This window comes from Malus domestica, chromosome 05, assembly GCF_042453785.1.
Source record: "Malus domestica chromosome 05, GDT2T_hap1".
In the NCBI taxonomy this organism is placed as follows: Eukaryota; Viridiplantae; Streptophyta; class Magnoliopsida; order Rosales; family Rosaceae; genus Malus; species Malus domestica.
This window is the reverse complement of record NC_091665.1, coordinates 45779041-45806143: the sequence shown is the minus strand read 5'-3', so window position 1 is coordinate 45806143 and position 27103 is coordinate 45779041. Positions and strand designations below refer to the sequence as shown.

The 27103-nt window shown below is 34.8% G+C and overlaps 1 protein-coding gene and 1 long non-coding RNA gene across 9 annotated transcripts; one reads left to right on the top strand and one right to left on the bottom strand.

The window, feature by feature from the left end:
• The first annotated feature begins 557 nt into the window (after positions 1-557).
• On the top strand, positions 558-5655 carry LOC103453255 (uncharacterized). Of its 3 annotated transcripts, none has more exons than XM_029103353.2 (6): positions 558-1413; positions 1556-1705; positions 1802-1951; positions 3314-3358; positions 3547-4397; positions 4803-5655. In XM_029103353.2, the coding sequence occupies exons 1-6, from the start codon at positions 696-698 to the stop codon at positions 5457-5459; spliced, it is 2571 nt and encodes an 856-aa protein (XP_028959186.1). In that variant the 5' UTR covers positions 558-695; the 3' UTR covers positions 5460-5655. The 3 variants fall into 3 exon arrangements, with proteins under 3 accessions (XP_028959186.1, XP_028959185.1, XP_028959187.1); XM_029103352.2 differs by having other exon boundaries at positions 573-1413; positions 3290-3358; XM_029103354.2 differs by lacking the exon at positions 3314-3358 and having other exon boundaries at positions 573-1413.
• On the bottom strand, positions 4669-16858 carry LOC103434469 (uncharacterized). 6 transcript variants are annotated; one of them, XR_003773833.2, is made up of 8 exons: positions 16369-16810; positions 15320-15409; positions 14039-14181; positions 13620-13872; positions 12843-12972; positions 8451-8873; positions 7709-7790; positions 4669-5340 (listed from the first exon to the last, which is right to left on the bottom strand). It is a non-coding gene; the product is annotated as an uncharacterized lncRNA (long non-coding RNA). The 6 variants fall into 6 exon arrangements; XR_011580909.1 differs by having other exon boundaries at positions 8544-8873; XR_011580910.1 differs by having other exon boundaries at positions 5211-5429; positions 8544-8873.
• Between the last annotated feature and the right edge of the window lie 10245 nt (positions 16859-27103).

Genomic DNA, 27103 nt, shown 5'->3' with positions numbered 1-27103 from the left:
GACATGTGTTGCACGTGGATTGTCTGTCTTTCTCATCTCATACCCTTTACTTCCTTTCTTATTTTTATGGTCACAGTTAAGCCACATCAACATTTTATATTGATCTTTTTTATAGAAATATAAGAAAAAAAGTAATGGAAATGTAAAATATTGACGTGACTTAACCGTGACCATATAAATAGGAGGGGATGGAAAGGGTATGGAATGGAGGGATGGCAGACAATCGAGGTCTGTGTTGCACACTTGGTGAACAAAATATACAGTAGGAAACTAATAAACTGGATTTGGATCCTCTCCTGAGCTTAAGGAGAGGATCCTCCTGACCAACACACTTAGGTCGTTGGATGAAAATCCAACGGTTATAATTATTATAACTTTAAAGGAACCTCTTTGTTTGTAGCCGTTAGATTTTCATCCAACGGTCCACATGTGTTGGTCAGGAGGATCCTCTCCATAAGCTCAGGAGAGGATCCAAATCCTAATAAACTAAGCAAAGGTAGATGCTTGTACAGATAAAGCACATCCAGCTATAAAATGGTAACCGTAAATATTCGATCATTTTAAGCTTTTATTATTTTAAACAGACTTTTTTAATTTATTAAGCAAAGCGTAACAGTAGAAGCAGCAGCAGCAGCTAGACTATAAATCGAACCGAAAACCGCCACGTTAAACTCGACAAGCTAGCTAGTATTCAGATGGCATCCCGGAGAACGCACACTGTTTACAACGATGTGAACAGTCCATTTGAAGAAATTAAAAAAAAGAAAAAAATTGAAGAAATTGAAGAAACTAACAAAATTAAAAAAATTGATGGAATTGAAGAAATTGAAGAGTTGAAAATACCCTATCAAGATGCCAAAAAGGGTAACTGGACAGGCGTGGTGCACTACTACGAGAAGAAGAAAGGGGCTAAATTGGACCGGCCAATGAACCTGGACGGGGACAATGTACTTCACCTTGCGGGTTCTTCTTGCAGCAAATCACAATGCAAAGGAGTCCTCCAAAATTTGATTGATTTATGCAGCGATTCAACCACCATGGCCAAGAGTTTGAGGGCTCCGAATATAGACGGAAACAATGCTCTTCACCAGGTGAGTGTGTCCGGCAGTGTGGAAGCAGCTAAGTTCTTGGTGAAGAAGTTCAACGATCCTGTGGTTCGTACTGATGAAGAGAATAATGATGCACTGGAGCTGCTATGGACTCGGAACCATTTAGGAGAAACTCCGCTCTACAGAGCGGCTACTCTCGGTCACACTGACTTGGTCAAATTTTACTTGGAAACACTGATGCTGAAATGCAAGGAGAAGTATCAGGGAATGTCTTGGGAAATGTATCGGCAAGACTGTTGGCCGCAGCTCATTAGGCCTGACGGAATGTCCGTTCTTCGTATGGCTGTCGTCGGCCAACATTTTGGTCTCTCTCTCCCTTAAAAATGCATACACTGATTAACAACACTTTATATATATATATATATATATATATATATATATATATATATATATTTATGCAGAGTTGCAGACTAATAACTTTTGTTCTATTGTCTTCCACAATGCAGAGACTGCTCATTGGTTGCTAAAGTTCTACCCTTTTCTAGGACAAATGAAAGACGAAAATGGATTGACAAGCCTTCAATTGTTAGCCCAAATGCCAACTGCCTCTGAGCCACATTGTCAACAAAGCCAATGGAAGATGCTCATTTATCATTGTACGTATCATTACTCTAGTGTACACGTGTATGTTTGTGCGTGAGCGTTTCCTTTTGAAGCATTAATCTCATACTTAATTGTTGTTATATATCCAGGCCTTCGTGTTAGAGAAGATGACGTGGAGAGCGGCATGGATAGCACCCATCTCCGTCAATCCATGGATAGCACCCATCATCAGGATGACGTGGAGAGCGGCACGGATACCAACCATCCCCGTCAATCCATCTTTCGGAAGAAACTTGCAGGTAATCAAATTTGGAAGAGGATCCACTCCTGATCTCAAAATGGGGATCCTCCTGATCGGGTCATACGGGCTGTTCAAATTTAATCCAACGGTTATAATTATTATAACTTTTAGAAGAGCCTCCTGTTTGGAACCGTTGGATTAAATTTGAACGGCCCGGATAATCCGGTCAGGAGGATCTCCATCCTGAGCTCAGGAGTGGATCCTCTTCCATCAAATTTGTCATCTAATTAATTGATCAAATAATTAAACTTAAACGGCTACCTAGATAGGACTTGGATTGTCTGCCCTCCTAGTTGTGGTGCCCTTCCATGCCCTCCTATTTTGTGCGGTCACGGTTAAGCCACGTCAATATTTTATATTTTTATTATTTTTTGTCTTATTATCTTATTAAAAAATTAATATAAAATATTGACGTGGTTTAACCGTGACCGCACAAAATAGGAGGGCATGGAAGGGCACCATAACTAAGAGGGCGGACAATCCAAGTCCACCTAGATAAAGCGTTTCTTCAATTGGGTTTTTTCAAACGACATTTTGAATTTGGTCTATAACTATCAATATTTTTTGACTAAAATCTTATTGGTTTTCAAATTTTGATCGAAATCTCTGAAATTAATGTGATAATATAGTTCTATGTAGGTTATTATATTTTTTTAATTAAAAATTGAATCTATAGTTGTTTGTATTAATGAGATTTTAAATAATAAAAAATCCATAATTTGTGGATCAAAATATAAATTATACTCTCCAATATATTTTGTGTGTGTGTGTATAAATATGTATATAAACATGAGTACTTTCTTCAAAACCACACAAAAAATAATAGATATTAGACTTCATAACATTAGTAAATTTCTTTGATTAAACTTGACATGGATACATTCTCAAATCAAGAAAAAGAATGTACCCATATAAGTTTAAAAATTGATTAGAAAAAAAATTGAATAGATTTTATATTAGAAAAAAAAAGGGTACATTTTACTATAACAAATTGATATATTTAATAATGGATACATTTTAAGATTAAAAAAAATTATAAAATTACATGAATGGGTACATATAAGATTAAAAAATTGGAAAAATTTTTATAAAAAATTAAAGTGTACAAACTTATTCTAATTTTTTTTTATTTTGGAAATGATTTGAATTGAAAATTAGTTAGGAGTTTAATAAAGGTGTGAGTATTAAAATCCTAAATCAATTATTAATTTTTATTTTAAAAATTATGTAACTTATATGTAAATTCATTATTGTATTAATGTTAGATTCAATCAGAGAACATTAGTAACTAAGGACCGGATACTAATTTTTCCTTTTTTCAATGTTCCTAACGAAGTCGCACGCATAAAATATTTGGCAGTTGTTATGAAGGCTTATTATTCATTATGGGACTCCCTTGCTAAAGGTTTGTTTACTTTCTGCCTTTGCCTCAAACTGTTTTCATGAAGGCAAACTCTTGTTGTTGGAACTCTAAAAAATAAACATTATTTACTCATTTCTTATGATTTTACATGAGAAGATGAAGAGTGCAGATAACATCTCTCTATAACATGTTAGTTAATGCATACATATGTTTGATCATGTGATGAATAGAATCAGAAGTCCACGACGGCATAATCTACAGAATATGGAAGGACAAGAAAAATAAAAAATCACTAACGAAACTCATCAAATTGCTCGTCAACTCGGACCATACTTGGTTGATTACTGACAATCAAGAAAACAAGAGGACCATTTCTCTGGGGCCATTTAAAGATGGTGATGACGGAGGCGAAAAAGGAACCCAATCGAACAAGACAATTGATAGTGATGGAGGTGATAAACAAAAGGACGCAACCAAATTGAAAAAGGAGGCGAGGAAGGAAGTTTACAAGTCTACCCCATTGCTTGACAAGATAATTGATAGTGATGGAGGTGATGAACAAAAGGAAGCAAACAAATTGAAAAATATCACAGGAAATGTACCCATTGTGCAGGAGATACTAGAGCAGCATCCTCAAGCAGTCAAGTATGTTAACGAAGAGGGAGTGGCTTGGTTGCTTGTGCTAGCAAATGCTGATGGAGGTGATAAACAAAAGGAAGCAACCAAATTGAAAAAGGAGGCGAGGAAGGAAGTTTACACGTCTACCCCATTGCTTATAGCATCTGTCACAGGAAATGTACACATTGTGAAGGAGATACTTGAGCAGCATCCTCAAGCAGTCGAGCATGTTAACGAAAAGGAACACAACATTTTGCACCTGGCCATTAAGAACCGTCAGGAAAAGATCTTTGATCTCATCAAAAGCAACCTAACTGTGATGTCGAAGCTGAGTAAGAGGATAGACAGCAATGGAAACACCATATTGCACCAGGCTGCAGATAGGAGCTACTACTCTGTATCATTGTCTAACAAATTAATAGGCCCTGCCATGCAATTACAAGATGAGCTACGCTGGTTCCAGGTAATGTTTTCTTGCTAGACTTATGTTGTTACAAAAATATTTATATAACCAATTAAGTCAATCTAAGAGGTCGCACTTGGTGCGATGGCAAGTGCCTTCGCCCATTAGTGGTAGGTCTCGGGTTCGAGACTTGGGAGCAGCCTCTCCATAAATTGGGGTAAGGCTAGCCGACATTCACATCTCCCAGACCCTGCGTAAAGCGGGAGCCTTGTGCACTGGGTACGACCTTTTTTAACCAATTAAGTCAATCTATCATTTAAGACACTTATACTGTCAGGCAAATACTTATGTTACTAATTAAGTTTGTTCACTTGGTAAAAGACTTCTGTTGTCAGACAAATACTTCTGTTACAAAATCTTTATATATGTGGACATTATTAATGTGTGTACGTGTGTTTGTGTCAGCGTGTAAAAGAGATCGTACCGCCTCATTACATCATTCACCACAACAAGAAGGATAAGACAGCGGAGGAGCTGTTCAACGATTGGCATGACCAACTTCTGGAGGAAGCACAAAAATGGGTAAAAGAAACGGCTCAGTCATGCTCAACGGTGGCGGTGCTAGTGGCTACTGTAGTCTTTGCAGCTGCCTACACCATTCCTGGGGGTACTAATGACCAAAATGGCCTTCCTCTTTTCCAGAACGATCCTCTCTTTATGCTCTTCACTAGCATGGATGTTGTGGCCATCGCCAGCTCATTATCTTCTGTGGCATTCTTTCTCTCGGTCCTCTCCTCCCCTCTCGAGTATCCACTTTTCGTTAGCAGCATTCCTAACAAGGTCATGGCAGGATTCATCTTTCTCTTCATCTCCATGGCAACAACTATGCTCGCCTTTGCTGCCACCATTTTGTTGTTGATTCGCGTCGAGAAGAAATGGACCAAGTCTTTACTTTACCCTATTGCCTTTTTCCCAGTCCCTCTATTCGGCCTGCTTCAGTTTCCTATGTACCAATCCTTTCGAGTCATGTTTCATGAAGTTAATGCCTGGTTTTTCAAACCCGTACTCTACTTTCTTAGCCTTAGGAGATCACTATGGTGCAAGAATAAGAAGCATGAATAACATCAACTTTTCATCATAGTACAAGATATGGTGCAGATTCATAATCTTGCAACATAAGTATTTATTTGTTGTTATCATTTGAATATTTCGGATTTTTTCATATTTTCTCCCCTATTTTCACAATGTTATTGTCTCTTCATTTACAAGTATGGGCAGTAAGTGAAAAATAAAGGCTTGTCAGAAATTGTATTTTAAAGATTATGTCTCTTGCATGCTTTTATGATCTGTAATCATCATTTGTGTTTATATGTCATCCTTAAGCAAGTGGTGGATTTAATTTTTTCTTCAACTCGGGTTCAAATCCTATCCTCTCCTCTTTGTGTAAATTAAAGTAATAATATTACTTTGTCATAAACTTAAGAAATAAAAAATAAATCATATTTAAGTGTAATCAACTTGGTTAGACTAATCTGCTTCCCTTCTACACCAACACTCACATCCTCCTTCATGATAATTCAGCAGGGCCAACCTTGAGGGTAGTCTATGTAGGCGCCCGCCTAGGGCCCCCACTTTGGAGAGGCCCCCGAATTTTTATATATCCTATAGTTACGTATAAATAAGAAAAAGTAAGAGATATTATAATTCATTTGTTAGTGCAGTGGAAATTAAAGCTTCCTTTTTCTGTGGGGTGTTCAATACCTAGAGCTACCTGATGAGTCAATATTATCCTATATATTCTACCCTAATCTTAGTATTAACTAGCAAATACGCTCAGGCGTTGATGCGGGAACCAACTATTTCAAGCGTAATAGGATGAATAAAACACATTGTCAACCAACAACGTACGATGATAAAACCATAAGACAAAATCGAAAGGTGACAGTGATCCAAGTCGTTCATTACTCAAATGTAAGGAATTATCAAACAATGATCAGTAGTTTTACATATTCCTAAAGCGAAGTGTTACCGACACTCAAAAAAGTTCATCATAAACTCCTCGATGTGCAATTTTGTTCTTATATTTTTATACAAAAGCTTAGAAATCTTGGACAACCAAAATGCAAATTGAAAAAAGACCCAGATCATGAAAACATAACAAATTACCTATATCAAAGAATGAAAGAAAACACATGAAATCAAATCAAAAACATAATATTGGACAAAACATGAAGAGGGTGAGAAAGGGAACTGACATGTATGAAGATATTTGCATCTGGTAGTGGCCTCGCTTGTAGCAGAGTTTCTTAATTGAAATCCAGAAAAAAATGCAAAATTTAAGCAATGCAGAGGAAACCCAGATCCCACCCCATGTTTATCCTCGAAGGTTTTTTATAAATCAACCAACCATGAATTAGAGAAGCAGAGGATTGAGTAAGGGGAGGAGAGAGTTCCACTGCGAGAGAGAGTGTTTGAGCACGGTGGTGCTGTTGGAAACGACCCAAATGGACAAACCCAGACCTCCAGCCACGATCCCTACCCCTCCCTCAAATCCCTACGGCCCCCATGCTTTTCTCTGACTGTTCCCCCTCTCCCACTCATGAAATCGAGGATCTGCAGCAATGGCGATGAGATCCCCACTCCATCTCCCTCTCTCACTCTGTCTCCCTCTCTCCATCTCCCTTTCTCCATCTCCCTCTCCCTGTCTCTCTATCTCTATCTCTATGTCTATCGACATGACCACCCATCCCTGAAACCCTCATCGAGCGATCCCTACTCCTCCCTGCCCATTTCCCTCTCTCTCTATCACTATCTCAGAGGCGGCATGGCAGAATGGAAAATAATTTCACAAAAAGATGCACTACAAAGGCGGTACGAACGGAGTCACCATCTAAAATGCACCAATGCAGATAACACACATTTCACCAGAGTACATCTAACAAAATCACAAATCAATATAGGCATCTCTAAAGAATTGAAATAACCAAGAGATGGGTGAACCAAGCAAAGCAGTTTGATTTTCACTTGCATTCAATTCAGCTGACATCAACAGCCACTGTACAATCAAATGGATGAACTTAAAAGTTCCTATTCACAAAAGTTGTAATCTAAGAAAATATTGTCTGTTTGCATAAGAAAAGAAAAGAAAAGAAATCCAACAAATCCAGCATTGTTTCATAAATATAATATTTACGCAGTATAACTATTGCGACATGATTTTATGACACTACGACACATACTATAGGACCAACTTCATTTCTCACTCCTTTTAGACTAAGTGATAATTTTAAAATGAAGGCTTACAATTTATTGAACTAACAAATCTAAAGCCACCTATATATATATGCAGTTGAAATTCATATGGAACGTACCCAAGAGAGTATCTTGAGTTTCATGGTGGAAGCTGAACATACTTGGACACAAGGGCCTATCAATCAATCTACAAATGAGAACCTGCACAGAACCAGACAGATCAATTCCATCAACTATAGTACACAACAATGATCTCTCAAATAAAGCTAAAGCAAATATTTAAAAAATAAATAAATAAAGGGAGAATGTTGAGTACACAACAACCCATACCCATACCTCCCTTACCCGTTCCCTTTAACCCTCGCATAAAATCCTCCCATCTCTCTCTCACCGTTGTCCCATCTCTCTGTCTCTGCAAATCGCAGAAAACAAACCCTAAACCAAATCCCGCCTAAATCCTCCCACACTTCTCTCAGACACTCCCTATCTCTCTCTGCAATTCCTAAAACAAATCTCCTAAATCCTATCTCGGACACCCCCATCTCTCTACAAATCGCACAAACAAAACCCCGAACCTAATCCTTGAAATCCCACCCAAACCTAATCCCTGAAACCCTTTCTCTCGGACACCCCATACCACAGAAAATGCATCTGAACTTTAGTTTATAAAATCGCAGGCCGCCTACTCTCTTCCTACCTTTTAACAATTCACCAGTAAGATTATCCACTAAAAACTTATATTAGCAAATCCAATGACAAATGATGTGAAACTGAAGCTGTAATGAAAGCTTATATTAAGAAAGAATGAAAAGTCATCTTTCTACAACTTGAAGATAATGATTTCAAAACTAAAAAGGTCACCCGACAACGAAAAATGCATAGCCATCCAAATGGTAATTCTGATCAGTGGTGTCATTGTTCTGAAAGGTGATTCCATGAAACCTTTGAAAGTACCATTAATCAGAGATGTGTCTACTTTGGCAGGTCTGTTCATCAGTTTATTTGGGAAATCAAAATTGTAAACCCCCGAAATGTTGAACTGTTGGGCAAGCTTAAGGGGCATTGAAGGTGGTATATATGAAATACCATTGAGGGTAGTGCGCCACTTCCCATTTATAAGTTCTGCAGGTCTATCGAGGATAACATAGATATCTGTGACAGTGATTTCACCATATTTTAAAGATCTTTGTGGGTTTGGACGAGCAGCACCAGCAGAAACATTCCACCAGCAATTGTACAACCGTCACGGAGAAGATGTAACAATAGTCAGCCAGCATTTGAGAACTATATACCATCAAAGAAAAGACCAAAAAAAGGGTTATTAATGTATGAACTTCAAGGGAAAGAAACAAAATATCAGGCAGATGAAACTTTCCCTAGATATTAAATATCATTCAACCTTGTATGTAATATAAAACAAACGCTTATGAAAAAAGAATATTTTTGTCGGAGGTTAATGACTGACAACATTGATAATAGGGTAAGCAATTTCTGTACATATGAAGGTTATCACCATTGCCATTAAAATTTAGGGAGTAACTGAATGAGTGTTTGTTAGTAAACCGAAAAGAAACATAATCAACTACAACCTTATGGATCTTGCTTGATTCATTTGAGTAATATGTGTCGTAGTAATCATTAGGAGGATCAGGGAGAGGACCTGATGCAGGTCCTTGAGAATTGGAGTAGTGCAATGAATAATTTCCATAGAAAGTAACTAAAAAGACGGTCTAGCATCTAAGAACCAATGAATAATTGCCATATACGGATATGCATGCTATAAGAAACCATTCATATTCAGTTCCAGAGACAATCTCTCTTTTCTTGAGTCCCTTTTGAATGATATTTCTTGTGGCTTTGGATCGACAATAGTACTTATATACAAAAGATTACGAAACATTGTTTTACTTACAGACAATCTCTAGATACTCGATATGCAACTAAATCAGCAAACAGTCTTTACTTATTCAACATATCTACAGAACCAGATTGGATCAGATATCAGACATCCAATTGTCAAACATTATGTTCTCTCGCCAGATAAGACATTGGATTGCACACTAAGTAAATAAAGAGCCCAAATTGGAAAATACCCAACACCAATTAGACACAAATAATACAGACACTGATCAAATTAATTAGTGCACATATAAAGAGATAGAAAACATAGGGAAATATAGGGGAAAAACCAATCAGACACAAATAACACACTGTGAAGAGATCGAAGACATAGGGAAAATATAGATGACCTTAGTTTACTTAGTGCACATCGCTAATGTTTCTTATAAAGATATAATAATTAAAGGCAACCTACAATTGAGCCTGATATCGGACTTAACTTGTTAAGTTATCTCGGTTTGTTTAATAATTGGGAAACATATCGTAACCTCCTTAAGGTCTCATCAGTGCATATATATTGGGAGATATGTGCATAAATATGGAGTAAAGAAGTGGTGCATTTATGGCCAGATTTTTATTCATTTGGTATTCAATTTTGTTGTCACTTATGAAACCAAAAGCCTTTCACACTGAAGGTCTCATCAGGGTTCTGATCATAAACCCCCCAAACAAACAAAATTGATAAATCTTTATCATTACCTTTAACAAAACAGATTACAGTGAAAAAAAAATGTTCCTGTTTAAAAAAAATTAAGCAGTTTCATATAATCTCCTAAGCACAAAATTATAGTTTAACAAAGGAAAATCCCAATCCAAAGCTCCAGCCTTTTAACCCAAAATGAAAACAAAAAGCATGGAACATATAATTCAGCTTTATTATTAGATTTTCTAAATCCTCACTTTAAATCCATTGCAAAGATATTACTACCAACGAAAAGCATGGAACATATAATTCAGCTTTAGTGGACTTTATGCAACTCAATATATAAAATTTAAGCAGTTTCAGAGTCTCCTAAGCATCTGCAAACTATTAACATTATCTCCCCAAGTTTCTTTCCCAATTTCATTGATAGCAATTTTATTGATAGTCTGCTAAGCATCTTCAAACCATTAACATTATACCAACTTAAGAGATAGCAATTACACATTCCACCATTATCATAGCTATGCATAGTCAAAGGATGCCACAATTATATAGCCAAATCTAGTCCCAACGTGCATGAATAAAATGTAACAACAGTGAAGAAACCCGCAAATTTCCAGTTAAAAACAAAATTAATACAACCTCTGCAAAAGATAATCAGATGATAAAAACTGAAATTCATAAGGCATTTATGTAAGAAGAGAAACTTCTGCAAAAAAAGAGCAGCGGAAAATTAAGAGTAGAATCCGTTAAAAAACCATATTTAAAGATAATGGTGTTAACATACATCAGAATTTCATGCTGCAGCGCTTTTGCACTCTTTATTGTTAACACCTAAAGCGGTGGCAATGTATTACTAAATACCATGCTCCCACATTTAAAGCTGTGAATTTTCATATGAGGCCAATGAATAATTTAGACAATTCTAAGCAATCAGACAGTTTACTTAAGTTAAAACAAATGATAGAAATGATCACAAATGTTAATTAGATTCTTCAAGCAAAAACAATTAGCTTCTCAAGTCATAAATAAATTCTTCCACTCACTATGATTATAATATTTTTTTTTCTTGAGAAAATTCACAACTTATAAATTAGGTTTTTAATCCCGAGGTTTTTTACTGTATAAATATGCATCACAAAACAATACTAAACACAATAGACTATGTTCTTATGCAATATAATTTCCCTTCAAGTTGATAATTCATATGTAATTTAGGAGAAAGATACAATTGTTACATAGTGGAAATCATAATAAGAGCAAAAAATTAGAAAAAGACTCATATGCCTCTAGGTATTTTTCCCTTTGAGACACAAATAATTGACTTTAGCAGGAAAACGATGTGATGGACTTCCAAAAAATAAAACCTCGTTGAGCTTACATTCTTGATTTTTTTTCATGATGACTTGCACGTTCAAAAGTAAGGTGTCTGGAAAACCTTAAAGAAGTTTTAAAGACAAAAAAATAAAAAACAAAACAAAAAGTTATGCCCTCCCATATCATATAATGAAGCAAACAAAAGAATGAATTCAAAACAGTAGGATTTAAAGAATTTAATTGAGAATGATTACACCTATAACCTTGATACACAAACAATCTAAGAACTAAGTTAACACCTGCAATCTCAAGAGGTCCTAATTTACTTTTAAATTCTACCTAGCATGCATACCACATTACACTTCATGTACGGCATAAAATAATAGAAAATATCAAAAATTGTCGAAAACAAACACTAATTTTTTTAGAGCTTTAACTGATACAAGTTAGAAACACCTCAATTCGCTTGCCTTCATTATTCACTTTATATCTTAAGGATAATTACTAAATAGTTTTAAATATTAAACATTCCGCAATCAAAAGGATTAAACACTTCAATCAGTACTAATAGTCATTTCAACCAAATTCATGATTGCAAGATCCTTAATATAGTATGTCTTGACAACAGATTCAATGATCATATCATCCTCGACCTGAAATGACACTAATTTCACAAAATCAAACTGCTTGATGTTTATAAAATGACATCAACCACATATATATCATCTTTTCTCAGTGCAGTATCTATCATATCATGTTTTCCACAATCATTTTGGTAAACAATCGTCGTACCCAGTGCACAAGGCTCCCGCTTTACGCAGGGTCTGGGAGAGGTGAATGTCGGCTAGCCTTACCCCCATTTATGGAGAGGCTGCTCCCAAGTCTCGAACCCGAGACCTACCGCTCATGGGCGAAGGCACTTGCCATCGCACCAAGTGTAAATTAAGGCTTACATAGTGGAGATTCATCTTCCTGCGATACCATCCGAGTATTATTGTGCTCCCACCTTCATATCTAGTGAAGCCAATAAGTAGGGGCTATAACGACAAAGATGAATTTTCTAAGAAAAATGAAAGCAATTTGTCATAAACATGACTCAACGCTTTATAAGGCAAAGAAATGAGATTAATTTATGGAAAAGAGACCAAGCTTTTAGCTTGAGGACAGTGGTGACATTATCTACCTCAATAGGTCTTTCCAGCTTTGTCCCAATCATGCATATAAAATCATCCAAATATATAAGACTTTCAATTTACATGCATCCCAAATTTGGGTTCCAACATCACAATAATTTTGGAATTCAGGTTCCAACATCCCAAAAATAATTAAACAAAAAGAGAGAGAGAGAGAGAGAGAGAGAGAGAGAGAGAGAGAGAGGGAGGAATAATTCATACCAAGGAAGAGAAAAAGCTGGAACGGATCGAGGTGTTTGGGGATTAAAGCGAATTGGTATCTGGGTCTGTTATTTTTTATTTAAGTTTTAGCAATTTGAGTGCACCATCCATTTGTGTTTATAGTAATTACCTGCACAAACCTCAATCACCTTACAATCTATCACTATTCATATATAGTTCATACAAAATAGCACATTGTGACCTCTCTTTGGCAAGCAACAGTTTTCCAAAGTGAAATCAACTATTACTATTGTTAATTATCAATCCGTTTGGCCAATTCATTGAATACACTAAACCAAAAATTTCACAATTCGTTGAATTTACATACAATTGGGAGAAGTACAAAAACAAAGACATCGGCCGAAAATTATCACCATAAGAATTCCACTGAAAACTCTAGAGACCAAAATCCTTGTTAACAGAATTTAATCACATTAAGAGACATACACTTTCGGTTCCAAAACAAATTTTCCTAAGCAAATTAAACACAGAAGAAAGGGGATAAAAGAATTATCCAGAAAATACAGGAAATGGTTCTATTTTTATAGGAACCAAATCACAGATAAATTAAATTAAATTAAAACATGGCAATTGAAAACCCCAACAAAGAAAAAAGAAAAAAGGAAACGAAATGATCATTGTTCTAAACAGGAAATCAAAATTGAAGAGAAATCCAACACAAGAAAACCAACAACTTCAAGAATTTTCACACACAAATTGTAGAAATAAATTAAACGAAAAAAAAAAATTTAAGAGAGAGGGAGAAATAATGCATACCAAGGAAGAGCAAAAGCTGGAACCGACCATGCCATGGTATACACTGTATGGTATCTCAATTTTCAATACCAATTGCCTTTCTCAAATCCAAATGTCTCTCTCTAGTCCTCCCTCCCATCCCAAAGTCCTCTCACCAGCACAACACATGGTAACACGAAATCAATTTAGTCATGATTACTCAAATCCCAAGTTTGGTGAGTGACTATAAATTCTCGAGGCATCTAGTGACCAAGAGAACGACGCTCGCTCTTACCTTCAGAAATAGCCATGTTAGGTTATTGTCAAAATTATATCCACTTTTATCATATTTATAAAACTCTATATAAAAGATTATGAAACATTGTGTTATTTACATGCACCAACATGCAGGAAAATCATATGGCTTCATATTCCAAGAGAAAAATAAGTTAAGGAAAAACCTCAATGCCTAATCTTATTAATTATTAGGATGGTGGCTGCTCAGTACAGCATCTAATCGTCTCAAGGACCTCTTTGAAACCGTCGTGGAAACATGTACTTGGGAATCTGGACGACAGCCTAGAACAGTACTGTATCCCAAAGCCTGATATTCATAAAACATGTGTCAGCTTTGAAAAATCAAACTATTTCCTGAATCACCAGCTACCACAGTTTCCTGGAAACAAAGATCATTCAATCGTCACTATTATTAAATCTATTAGCAAGAACAAAGATTCTTAAACTTCCTATTTCCATATATGAATTTAAGAAGGAGAGAAAAACAGAGTTATGCATTAATGTACTAAATGGAAACTAAACAAAGTGTCATATTCAACTTTCACAATCATAAAAATTAAAAATTTGGTTCCACAATAGCCCCAAAGAGAAAAGATGAAATTGCTCACCTTGAGTTACAAAAGCCCCAAAAAAAACGAAAATCTAGGGTCCCCTAAAACCGAAAACAAAACTGAATTAAACATCCATATGCAGCCCAATTAAACACCCAAATGCAGGATCTGAGGGTACAAACAAAACCCCCAAAATCGCAAAAAAAGAAATTTGAATAGAAAACCCATCAGCAAATCCAAAATCACAGAAAAGAAATTGAAACACCTATATTGAGAAAGCCGTAAAACTCACAGGAAACACTAGCTTTTCTGGGTACAAAATTTCTCTGAATCCTACAGTAAGCTATTATCAGCCAACATATCTTATATGTTAATCCATTACTTTGCTTTTCGGAAACAATCCCTTTTTCACAATCACCAACATCATTTTGGCCTTCAATAGGAATTGAGTGTGACCCTGGTCGAATCTCCTAAATCAAAATTTTAAAGTACAAAGATTCATCATTTATAGCATAATCAAACTATGACTTTATCCCGAGAAACCGAGGACACCTCCTTGTGTCTGGTTTCATGTGAACACCTCAACTTGTATCGCATCCAATTAAACTACTGCAACAACATGCTGACACAATGAACATGGAAATCCATATACTATTTGACACTACCAAATCGAGCAGTCTCTAAAGATCAAAAACGGACCCTCGAAAGCAGAAACCCTATCTCATATGCATTAAAACAATTAGCAAAAAGATTAAAAATGGGTTCTGAGTTCTCAATTCTCAACATTGCTAAAATAATCATATCGTTTCAATCTGAACGACTAAATCCAACCCACAATTCAAATTCCAAACTTTATATCAAATTAAGAAGAAAAAATCAATTTTTTGTGCTCACCAGTCCAGTTTTTGGGTGCCTGCTCGTGGAAGGAACCTCAAAAGTGGAACCAAATGCATCCCTTTGTACTTCCTCTTGTCATCGATCTAGCTGAGAGATATAGAGAGAGAAGAAACTGTAAATTTGGTGAAAATATGCAATCAGATAGTAAAAAAGAAAGATGCTTTAGCCTTTTAAGTAGCTGAAAGCTTACAATAATTGGGTGTCGACACCCACATTTATCAATTTATACATAAATTTGAATTTGAATCTTTCGAAGTTCATATCATGCGAAGCAAATGAAACCAAAACAAACAATCCAACTGAAAATTTGAAACTCAGACCAACCAAGACAAACAAATCAGTCAGGTAAAACTAACATCTCATTTCAATTTTTCAAATGTAAATTTCACCTTCATGTGTTTTAAAATCACAGAAGTTGTTAACTATGTCATCTGATAATCAATAAATTTTTATGAAAATATCACTTAAACTACAATACCTCTCTTCTCACAAAAGAGTGTTTGTTCTAAACTGCTTATACTCTTATAATCTGACAAAAATCTTAGTATTGCATCTCATTCATGGACACTACTGATATTCTATTGAGCTATATCAACGTGCGCAAACAAATCATAAAAAAGAAAACAAAATCAATCAGGGGGAAAAAAAAAAAAAAACGAAACCAGCAAGCCTAAGGGGTTGTTCATTTATTTGATATCCATTATAATAGACCCAAAAACTGGAAAATATAGTTTAAATTTATAATCTAGTTTCTTTTCAATTCCTACCATTTCTCAGCAACCAAACAGTCCATAAACATTAAACTGAATTTCAAAATAATAAACCTTGCACAAACATTATATTCCAAATCATTTCAAGAAGAAATTACAAGAAAACAAAAGTCACAAAAATGACTAAAAAATAACCACACCCAGAAAAATTAAATGAATTATGAATAGCATATAGAAAGCAGCAAGGCTGCAAACATAATGGAAACCCTAAATTCAAGAAACGATGGCACAAATTAGTACGAATTAAAGCAAAAGGGAGATCAATCGAGATCTTACAAAGCCGAGAATCATGATCTGCTGAAGCCGAAGCCTGAATTGCACTCTCAGACAGGGGTGTTGATGTGAGGCGGGGCGGCGGGTCCTCTCTGAAAATCGAGATCGACCCGGTTCTGGGTTGCCCTAAACCGAGTAAAGGGGTTGAGATTGAGCCGGATGCCGGGACGGGACATGGAGGGGTGAGGAGCGAGGGTGATGACGCAGTGAGGGCTGAGAGTAAGAGGATGATTGGGAATGTGCCCGTTTTGGGCGCTTCAGATGGTGAGCCTTGAGAGAAGAGACGAAAATGAAAATGAAGGGGGGCTTTTGGCGGAATGGGGAGAAGAAGAGAAGCGAGCTTCCCTCCATAGTTGAGGTTTAGGCCCGTGGGAGAGGAGTTGTAGAGAGAAACTCTGTTAAGGATGCAATCGGAGCTTCGGGTTTCAGGAAGCAAACGGAAGACGAAGTGCATTTCCATCCCCCCACCCTTTCTACTATGGTCGACACGTGCGCGGCTGAAGGGTGGCAATTTCGTAAATAAATCGAAATTTTAAATACGAAACGGAAGAGGCGGTGGCATTTTTGTAAATAACGCAAAATCCACCCCATGTCACTGTTCATTTGAATTGTGCCAATTGAAAACCTTAGTGTGCCAATTGAAAACCTTACTTTAGACTAAAGTAATTTATTTATTGGTTATTTTGTGAGATTTTGATTCTTTGAATTGTATTTTCAATGTAAAATATTCGACTTACTCTTGAGAAAAAAGTGATCAAACACATGAATTTTGAAGTGATTCTAGTTAAGAGGATGTTCGTGTGTCTCTCAACTTGTTTGCGCCAAAATTTCAAAATTTTTTACCAAGTGGTTTACTTATGCCAATGAAATAAGGGAACTTTAACGAAAAGCTCCCGGTACTGTTCACTTTAACGAAAAACCACATTTTTACACTAAAAAGTCAATTCTGGTACTATTCACTTTACCTTTTATTTTGTCCTTATCATTAAAACTCAAAGTTTTCAAAATCTTTTCATTAGTTTTCCTATGAAATAAATGACCAATGCACAGTGTTGTCAAATTGACGTTTTGGGTTTAGTAGGGCTTTTCGGTGTCCATTATGATGTCTTTTGGGTTCGTGGTCTTTTATAGTTATGTATGGGACATCTCAAGCTTTAATTTAAGTTGTTTTGGGTATGTTGAAATGTAGGATTCTTTGTGGCTTGGCAGATTTTCCAAAGTTAAAATAGGAATATATTTCCTAGTTATCTTATTATATTTTGTTTCCTAGTTTTTAGAAGACATTTTCTAGGAAAGATTATTTTGTAGTTGTATAAATAAGGCTATTTAGCCATTAGGGTTATATAAAAACACGCATCAATTAGGATAACTTGAGTAGGCTTTGACAATTTATATTTTTCTTTCAAGGTGTTTACTATACCTTTCTATTTCAATAAAATTCATTTTGTGTTATGATTGTTGAATATGTTGTCTTTATTTAATTGCTTATAATATTATTCATGCATACTTTAAATTATTAATCACTGTGTTTAAACAGTCTCTATCTCTTAATGTTTAGCTGTCATTAAAATGTTTAGATAAGTAATCGTATGCAATTCGGTCGGAATATCACCGAAGGATTGAGTATTGCTTCTTGTGGTTAATAATTCTAATTTCATCTAAGGTGAATATCATGCTCTTAGGGGTTGCATGGTTTTTCAAGTGTGTTCACATAACTTAATGAGTCTTGCATGTTTACATTTGATCTGAATATCACATATGGATTGCATGTTAGATATACGTTATTGCTTGAATATCACAAGGGGAATATGCATAAGGAAAACCTAACCTTCAAAGTTGAATGTGTAATTCATAAGTAATTGATAAAATTATATAAGATTGTTAAGGTGATGACAGAACTCTAGTGCAATTTTATTATTGTTGTTATCTCAAAACGTTTCCTTCAAATTGATTTTCTTTAAATTGTTTTCTAGTTGATTTCTTAAATTGTTTTTATTTAAAATTCATTTTTAATATTTAAAGTTCCAAAATCAATCTTTTCCAAACTTTGTTTTAAATAGTTAATTAAGAATTAGTTTAAATACAAATTATTCATTCAATTCCTATGAGAACGACCTTGCATGAGCATTCTTACTACAACTACCTCGTTTTCTTGCAAATATTTTTAAGTGTTTTTATCCCTAGTTTTGTAACGTGATAAAAATTCCATCAAGAAATTGGAGCAGTTGCCAATGATTGTTTCAATTAATTTGTATTTATCGTATTCTTATTTAATTATTTTGTACATAACTTTTCATTTACTTGATTTTATTTTATTTTTTAGTTTACAACTTGTTGATTTTGAGAGCAGTGAAAGATGGGATTTGTATGTTCTCCTGGATTCAATATACAACCAGGAGGATCGCATTTATAGGTGAAACCTGTAGAATGGGGTTTTTATGAATTCAAACTTACAATTTGTGCACTTTGTTCTTTGAAGATACATCATATTTTGCAATGTCCCGAAAGGGAATATTTTCCTGAGTTTGTTTAAAAGCATTTCAATATGAGAATCAACTCAAAAAGGCATTGGAACAATCCTTATTCAAGGTTCTACACTCCAAGTTTGAAAAAGCATTTTAAGTAATCTTTTGAGCAGCCTAATGTGCCACAACAGCTTTCGGTGGAGGACAACTTTGTAATTTTTTGGAATCAACCGAGTTGTAAATAACCAATCAAGGATTTCAGCTTCAAGCATTAAACTGTGGGAAAAACTATGATGATAAAAAAAGAAGATTGGTGCAGGAACTGAGAAACAATTAGCAAGCTATTCATGCCCAAGGGAGGAAACAATACATGATGATCCTGAAATCCTCCCATAACTTTTGGCCACCCAAGTTTATACGCCACCATAACCTATTCCAAAAAGGTTGCAGGAATGCAAGGAAACTAACGCGTTGGAAGGGGTTGTTCTTGTAAAGTCAGAGTTTGATACATCACATGATCAACTCTTTAACAATCTGACAGATTTGGATACAGGGCAGATAACTACCAACAAAAAAGTTATGGTTGCTAAATTAGACATGGCAACAACACAACCTATCAAACTTGAGGAAATCCATGTGGAGTCCTACAAGAAGGTTAAAATCTACAAGGGAAAGAAGAGGCAGACTATTGATAGCCAAATTCTTCGTCAAGAAATTCGGCCAGTGAAGAAATTGTGGATATTAAATACAAGATTAAAGTCAGTTCAAGAGAGACACAAGTCATGTTGGAAGGGACCTCATTTTATTTCAAAGACTCATTCTCGTAGAAGGGTAGACATGAAAAATTCAGCCACTAAATTTAAATGCACAGTTCAAGTCACGATGTACCTACTGCCGCCCTATAATGCTTTTAAGGAGTGGTTAATTCTAAATGTACAAGTAACATGATCACCAGACTCATTTCAATCCGTCTAGCTATAGACGTTAACTAAAGCACTAATCGGGAGGCAACCCAATTTTTCTAACCCTTTTATTTTCATTTAATTATTTTTCTTGCTTTCATTTTTTTATCACATAAAAAAAACAAACAAAAAATCACAAAATTGAAAATCACATAAATAGATTTTAGTTTATCTATTTTTATTTCTACATTTTATTTAATTTAATTTTAATCTTTGTGATTTTTGCAGGACTGCATTGAAATTCACAGTCGGCCCTAGAATCACTACATGTGATTTCTACATTCGACTGAATCATTCATTCAACAACATTCATTCATTCACCTCAGCAAATTGATCAGCATACATCACAACATGACATTCAACATCAAAGTGCAGAAACAAAGGATTGCCAAGACCTCTATGCTAATTGGACCCTTTTCAAAATTCTCCCTCTCTCTCTCTCTCTCTCTCGCATTTAATTACAAAAAAAATTATTTTACATACAAGTTTGGAGGTGGGATACAAGTAGCACAGAGGTGAGACCGTTGTTCATGTCCAAGTCAAGATGCATATTCATGCGAAAATTTGGTTCAATATTCTCTCATGCATGTAATAGCACAGAGAATAAGACATGATGAATCTGTAGAGTTCTGCATGCATGACGAACAAGCCAATTCAACACAATTTTTAATCACAGATTCTTATCAACATAGTTGCAGGGATATAGAAGCATACGATTTCACTGAGGATCCGTGAGTCTCGGTTTTTCCAAGGCTGTATATTTCTGCTTGAGGAGAGATTTTTCAGTGTGATCGGTACACGCAGTGGCGGAGGCAGTTAAGGACTACAGTAGTCCTAGGTCTACTCTCACTTAAAAAATAAGATTAGTCTACTACACCTATTTCTATTGCTTTGCAGCCCTTCTCAACAACTAAAACAAATTCAATCATTATCTATTTTTCATCTCATAGATACCATCCCAAAAATAAGTATATATTTTAAATGGTCATTTATCACAAAGAGTAGTGCTATCTGCATACATTTGTTTACCTTTAACACACTCTTGTTAATTTATGTCATTCGATATTCAATTCATTCAATCAGACGATCGCAAATTGAGAGGGTGTATGGAAAGCAAAAAGAGATGTGTGGATATCACAACCCTCTCACAAAACAATAACATTAAATTAAAACCCATCATTCACCTTTAATTAAAATAAAATCGTCTTTCACTTATGCACGGGGAGAGTTTTTACCTTTTCTTATTGAATTTCATATATTTAGCCATTCTAAATCCCAAATTTATTGAATAAAGAACAAAAAGGTTTGTAATACTCTATTATTCACTATAAAACATTTGTTTCTATTCTATCCCACCTCTTACTTGAGTTTTAGGATTTGCAAAGATTTTCGTACTTCTCTATTCAGTTTAATAATTATTTAAATACTATAGATGACATTATGCAACTGTTTCATTGCAATTCGTCAAGAATAATTTTGATTACTATGGATAGATAAAATTATCTATGCATATGTTAATTTTGACTACTTAATTATTTGGATAAATATTATGATGTTTTGCATTAGTAATTTTATAGCCATTATTTGTTTTTTCTTCTTCTATACTTGTTTGAGGCCCCTCCTCACAAGAAATATTGGCTCCGTTATTAGGTACACGGGATGATATACCACGTGTTACTATACAAATGGTGGGATATGTATGCTAAAAAGTTAATAACTTAAAAAATACAATTTCTCACAACTTCTATTAAAACACGTGGTATACCATTTGTGTTCCCATCACACCTAAAAATTTCTCTGCTCGAGGGTGCTGAATTTATGAGACATAGAGGCAGCGCGCAGATGAAGGAGGACATCACACAGGAGTGGCGGCTAGTTCGGATTAGCATGGAAGATTGGGTTTGGATGTGGACAAATGATTATGGGATTTGAAGGTTTTGGAAAGCTTCAAGAAATGAAGGAGAGATAGCCGTGTGGCTCTGGACTTGAGGTTGATAGAAATGAGAGGTAGAAAACGAAAAATGAGGGTTCTGTTTTAGTTTATACTAGCAAGGATGCCCGCGCGTTGCTGCGGGAATGAAAATTGTATAACACATAGATATTCTAAAAAAAATTACATATATATATATATATATGTATATACAGTAGACAATACTATTTACATACATGTGCAAATTTATTTACAACTCTATCAACAATAAGGAACAAAAAAGGTGTCCATGGGAGAAATGAAGTTTATGGTTGTAAATTGTGAAATTCCATACATGTCAAACTTCATTTAGGAAATTGAAACCATAAAGAATAAAGTGATAAACACGCAAAACAGTTCACAATATGAAACCGTTGCTTCACTAAATAAGCAGTACCAACAAAATCATGCTTGTTTTGCTGCAAAAGAACAAAGTAGAAGAAGGGAAACAAAATATTTATTTGTTATTTTATTTTCTGTGGAAAAAACTTGGAATGAGAATCAATAGTGAAAAGATCATATTTATTTCAAAATTTTAGACACAGAAAAATAGTACAGAAACCAACAATGAAGTTAAGAACGAATAAAACACATAGTACACATACCTGCTTAAAAGTTCCTCCTTTTGCTCAGCCTGTCTTTGGAGTAGATTAGACTTGGGCATAAGTTCAGAAATCAGTTAAGAACGAAACCCAAAAGTAAATTGCTGTTCTTATTATAGAAAAGACAAACAAAATTGTTTCTTAAAATAACAATATGTATATAAGCAAGATCGTGCTTAATTTTCTCTAATTTAAAGAAATGGTATGCGCAATTTAGAACCTGATATAACAAAAGCATAACCAAAAAAAATAATAATAATAATTCCAAAACCTGAAGTGCCTTTTTAAAGCTTGGTCCTACTTTGAAAATCTACAAAGGGAAATATTGTAAACCCAAATTAAAGCTTCTTCTCTTACTCAAGAAAAATGGAAACTTTATATGGAAAAAAAATTGAAATTCTGCGTAATTAAAAGTGGATCAAAACTCTAAATAGATTATCTTAAAGCGTAGGAGATCGTTGTTAGAATTTGAAAACAATTGAAACTTCATTTTAAAACACAGACTTAATCAATTGATTTATATTTAAATGAAAAGAAAGTAGTGGTCAGTTTTACCTATCGTTTGTTTAGTGTCGCTCAATTTCCAATTTGTATTAAAAGCTTGAATTTTTACTTTCCTTCCATTCCCCTGTGCATAATAATCCAGTAGCTCTTGTTTACCTACAACAAATTGAAAACCATTTGGGGAAAATAACTAAGCCTTTAGTTTTTAGATTCTTGGTAGGCAAAGCAAAAAATTTACACACAACAAAACTATTAAAACTTTAAAACCCAATTCCCAAATTAGGTTCTCGACTGGCTAATGATCATATTGGATGTAAATTATCATCCCGAACATTGTAATGCTTGATTTTTTTTTTTTTGGGACATTCTAGTTAATCATTAATTAACTGAAGAATGCAATTCGTAGAACAATAATTAGCAGATAAAACTAAAGGGAACAAAATACCAAAATTTGCAGTTAACAACATAGAGCTAAGTGAAAAACAAAAAATAAGGATAGGAAGGCAACCAAAATGTGACTCTTACCTGGGTTTGGTTATGCTTCTATCAAGTGCTGCCCTTAACTAACGAAATAAGCAATCTCTTCACATAGCACATTTAGTCATCAATCCCTTACACACACACACACACACACATACAAAGATATTATGTATTACATTCTAATTTTTCTTTACTTACATTTTCATTCTATTTCTTTATGTGTGTAAACTTACACTAATTCTCCATAATTTTCAGTCAATTCCATTGTAATTAAAATAAATATTGAGTATACCCACACTTATAAACACACAAAATTCAGTTTTCCATACAAAAGCACATACGTCAAATCAATGTTCCTACTGTATTCATTTAATCAAATGATGCATCAAATATAATAATTAAATTATAACTCTAATTTATAACCTTTTGATTTCGCTTCATCTGCAGCTAAAACCAAAATTTAGAGAGTCCCCAATATAATTCTGTCAAATAGAAGATAGCAACATCATGTAAAAGTCATATTGGGTGTCCACACCCACACTTATACTTTACAAATAAATTTGAACTTTGAATCACTTGGGCTTCAAAAATATTTGCACATAAATTCAAAAGAAGATGAATAAATTAAAGAAAAATCATATCTACTGGCAATTCAGACTGACCTAGAGTTGCTATCGAGTTCTGCCGAAGACAACTATGCACTGTTGACAAAGTCTAGAACAACCTGGAAATTTAAAGAGATCAAATTTAAAGCCAAATAAGCAATCATTTACTGAAAATCTTCACAAAAAAGTGCTAGTTTCACAAATAAATGAAACCCATATTAAATTTCTTGATAAAAACTAAGAACTTCAAAGCTTAAGAAAACCCATGAATCCAACCATAAAAAATATGCAAACTTTCGCACTGGCAAACCATTCATAAACCAAAAATGATATCTTAAACAAAACACATAAATCCAACTCAAAAAAACTCAAATTTAAAACAACCAACACAAACAAAATTTCAAACATGGTTCATTGTCTCTCTTTGCATTTTAAATCACATAGTGTTGCCCAATATATTATCGTATTAACATTTCATATACTCATGCATTAGATAAAAAATTATATCTATGTTAAAATTACATGGATTGCTTTATCATGATTTAAGAAAGCAACCACAAATCATAGTATCTACATGTTCCTCAAATTATCTAAAATACTAAAACAAAACCCTCACTTCTCACTACATGTTTAAGATATATGAACCCATACAAACCTCTTCACCATTCACCAATACCATTGGTGCTAAAAAACCAAAAGAAAAAAAAATCATTAAATAAGATGGCCACTAACCAAAGCATCTTTTGAACAAATTAAGAAATTCAAATAAAATTAAACACCCAGACAAAAAGAAACACAAAAAAGATATGCTTGAATTGTCAAGGAAATCAAGATACTAATAAATATAAAGATAAGTTTGAATTGTTAATCAAATAAAAAAATAAGACAAAGCATTTCCAAACGTTGATTATGTCTGATGAGTTAATGCTATGTGATTGCCCTGGATTAGTCTTTCCATCCTTTTCAAGCCATGAGATGATTGGTTTTGGTGTATTACCAAGAATATGGAGGCTGCGCTGATAGTGGCCAATTGAGTTCCAAGACATGTTATTGAAGCGGTTTGCAGGATTGATCTGCCCAAACCCAAATCCTATGAAATTGACAACGAAGAAACAGAGAATAAAAGGAAAAATGTATTATAGCATACTATGTCCTGCTTCATACATATTTAATCCTTCAATTAAACACACATTTCCTTTTCATCAAAATTAGCATGAATATAATAGTGCTTCCAGCAGAAAATAAAAGGAAAAAATGACAACCGAAAAAAATTGACAACCCAAGACATATAAGTTTAGAACAGGGCAAACAATGACAACCCAACAAAACCAAAGATTTAATTAAATGAAGCATAATTCAGTTTAAATCTCATAATTTATTTATTTCATTTTCTGACCAATCAAACAAACCATCATCGGAGAAAGAACCAACACCAACAAAAAAAAAAGTTAAATACCTTGATCGCAAACAGCTTGCAAGGTTGCAGACAGAAAGGCCAAAATTCAAACAACTTCTTTTGCTGAAACCAAATGTGAAAGCAGATCAGAAAGGCAGACCCAAAGCACGAAAAAAGAATCAAACAACATACAATCAGTAAAGCAGAAAACTCACCAAAAAACCTTAGATCGCATCGATAACTTTTCCTGAAACCAAAAATCAAACCGCATCGCAAAGCCACACCCAAACAACGAAAAAAAATTGAAATTAGATACGGCAAGAACTGCAAAAAACTCACCAGAGATCGTTAGTTTTCCGAGAAGAAAACGGCCGTGAATAATCGGCGAGACAAAGACGCGAAGGACGGATAGCGAAAACAACGAAGGCGTGGGAGAGAGAAAAAACCTAGGGCTCCAAAATAAGGAAAAGCTGAAAATGGTGAGAGAGAGTGAAGGGAACCCAAAGAAAAGGCAGAGTAGAAATGGAGCGGAAGAACCACCGATGACAGACGCGTGGTTTCCAAGGGCAGAATCGTCAATGTACTGTAGAAAAAGCTAAAAGGCACTGCTGATGGGAAAAAAATTGGAGGGCATTTTTTACATTTTACTGTTCACAAACAGTGAAAAACAGTGCACCCGAGTTTGGGTTTTAGTATATGTATAATATACGGCTGTGCATTCACGTGTGGCTCGTGTTGAGGCTCAGCGCATCCTCTTAATTCGGGCCCATTTGAAGAAATTGAAGAGTTGAAAATCCCCTATTAATCTGTCTTAGAGGATAAATGGGACGACGTGAAGGAATATTGTAAGAATAATCCGAAAAAATTGCACTGCCAAATGACGCTGCAAGGGGACAATGTACTTCACCTTGCCGCTTCTTCTTGCAGCAAATCACAATGCCAAGAAGTCCTCGAATTTTTAATTGATAAATGCCTCAATTGTAAGAGTAATTTCAATACCATTAATTAGTTCAAGATTAATCTTTTAACCAAGAACACAATGATCTAACAACTAAATCACAGTCCACGACCAAGTACTTATGTCAGTATCATCAGACTAAAAACTGAGCAAAGAATGACGTACTTGCAGACATGCCAATGGAAGAAGAAGCCATACCGATCAACACACAAAGCTTTCTTCTTTCTGCAAAACTCAATACTCTCCCAAGAAAAGGTAATTGGCACAAACTAAGAGCGTACTTTGTGAGAGCAAGGTCAAACAAGAGCTTTGTAGCTTAATTGATTAATAGTGTTTTTCTCTGCACACGAAGCTTTAATTATTGCTTTTCTGCCTCATGGTAGCTAAAGTCGTCAACTCGATGAAGGGGCTCGTAGTTTAACTTGTTAGTTCATTCGATTTTGCTAAATTTTGTTTGATTTTCTTCGTACGAGCTCCTAATTAACCGTTCAAATAGAAGGGGATGAGAGGGAAGAGAACTAGGAGGGAGAATTCAACTCCACTTGAAAAACCATCTAGTTATGATTACAGACAATTTTTTACTTTACACTGAATGAAGGGGATAATATTTGAATTTGAAATGTATTAAGATAAAAGAAATACCTTATCTACCGTGGATGTAAAAAACTAGCCCGATTCTCATTTAGCACGCTTGTATTGAGGGGACACAAAATATGACTCGAATCACTAATTTTGGGTTTTGAATTGCGCCTATAATTTGGAAACTCAAATGTTGGCCCAAACAATTGGGCCTAATA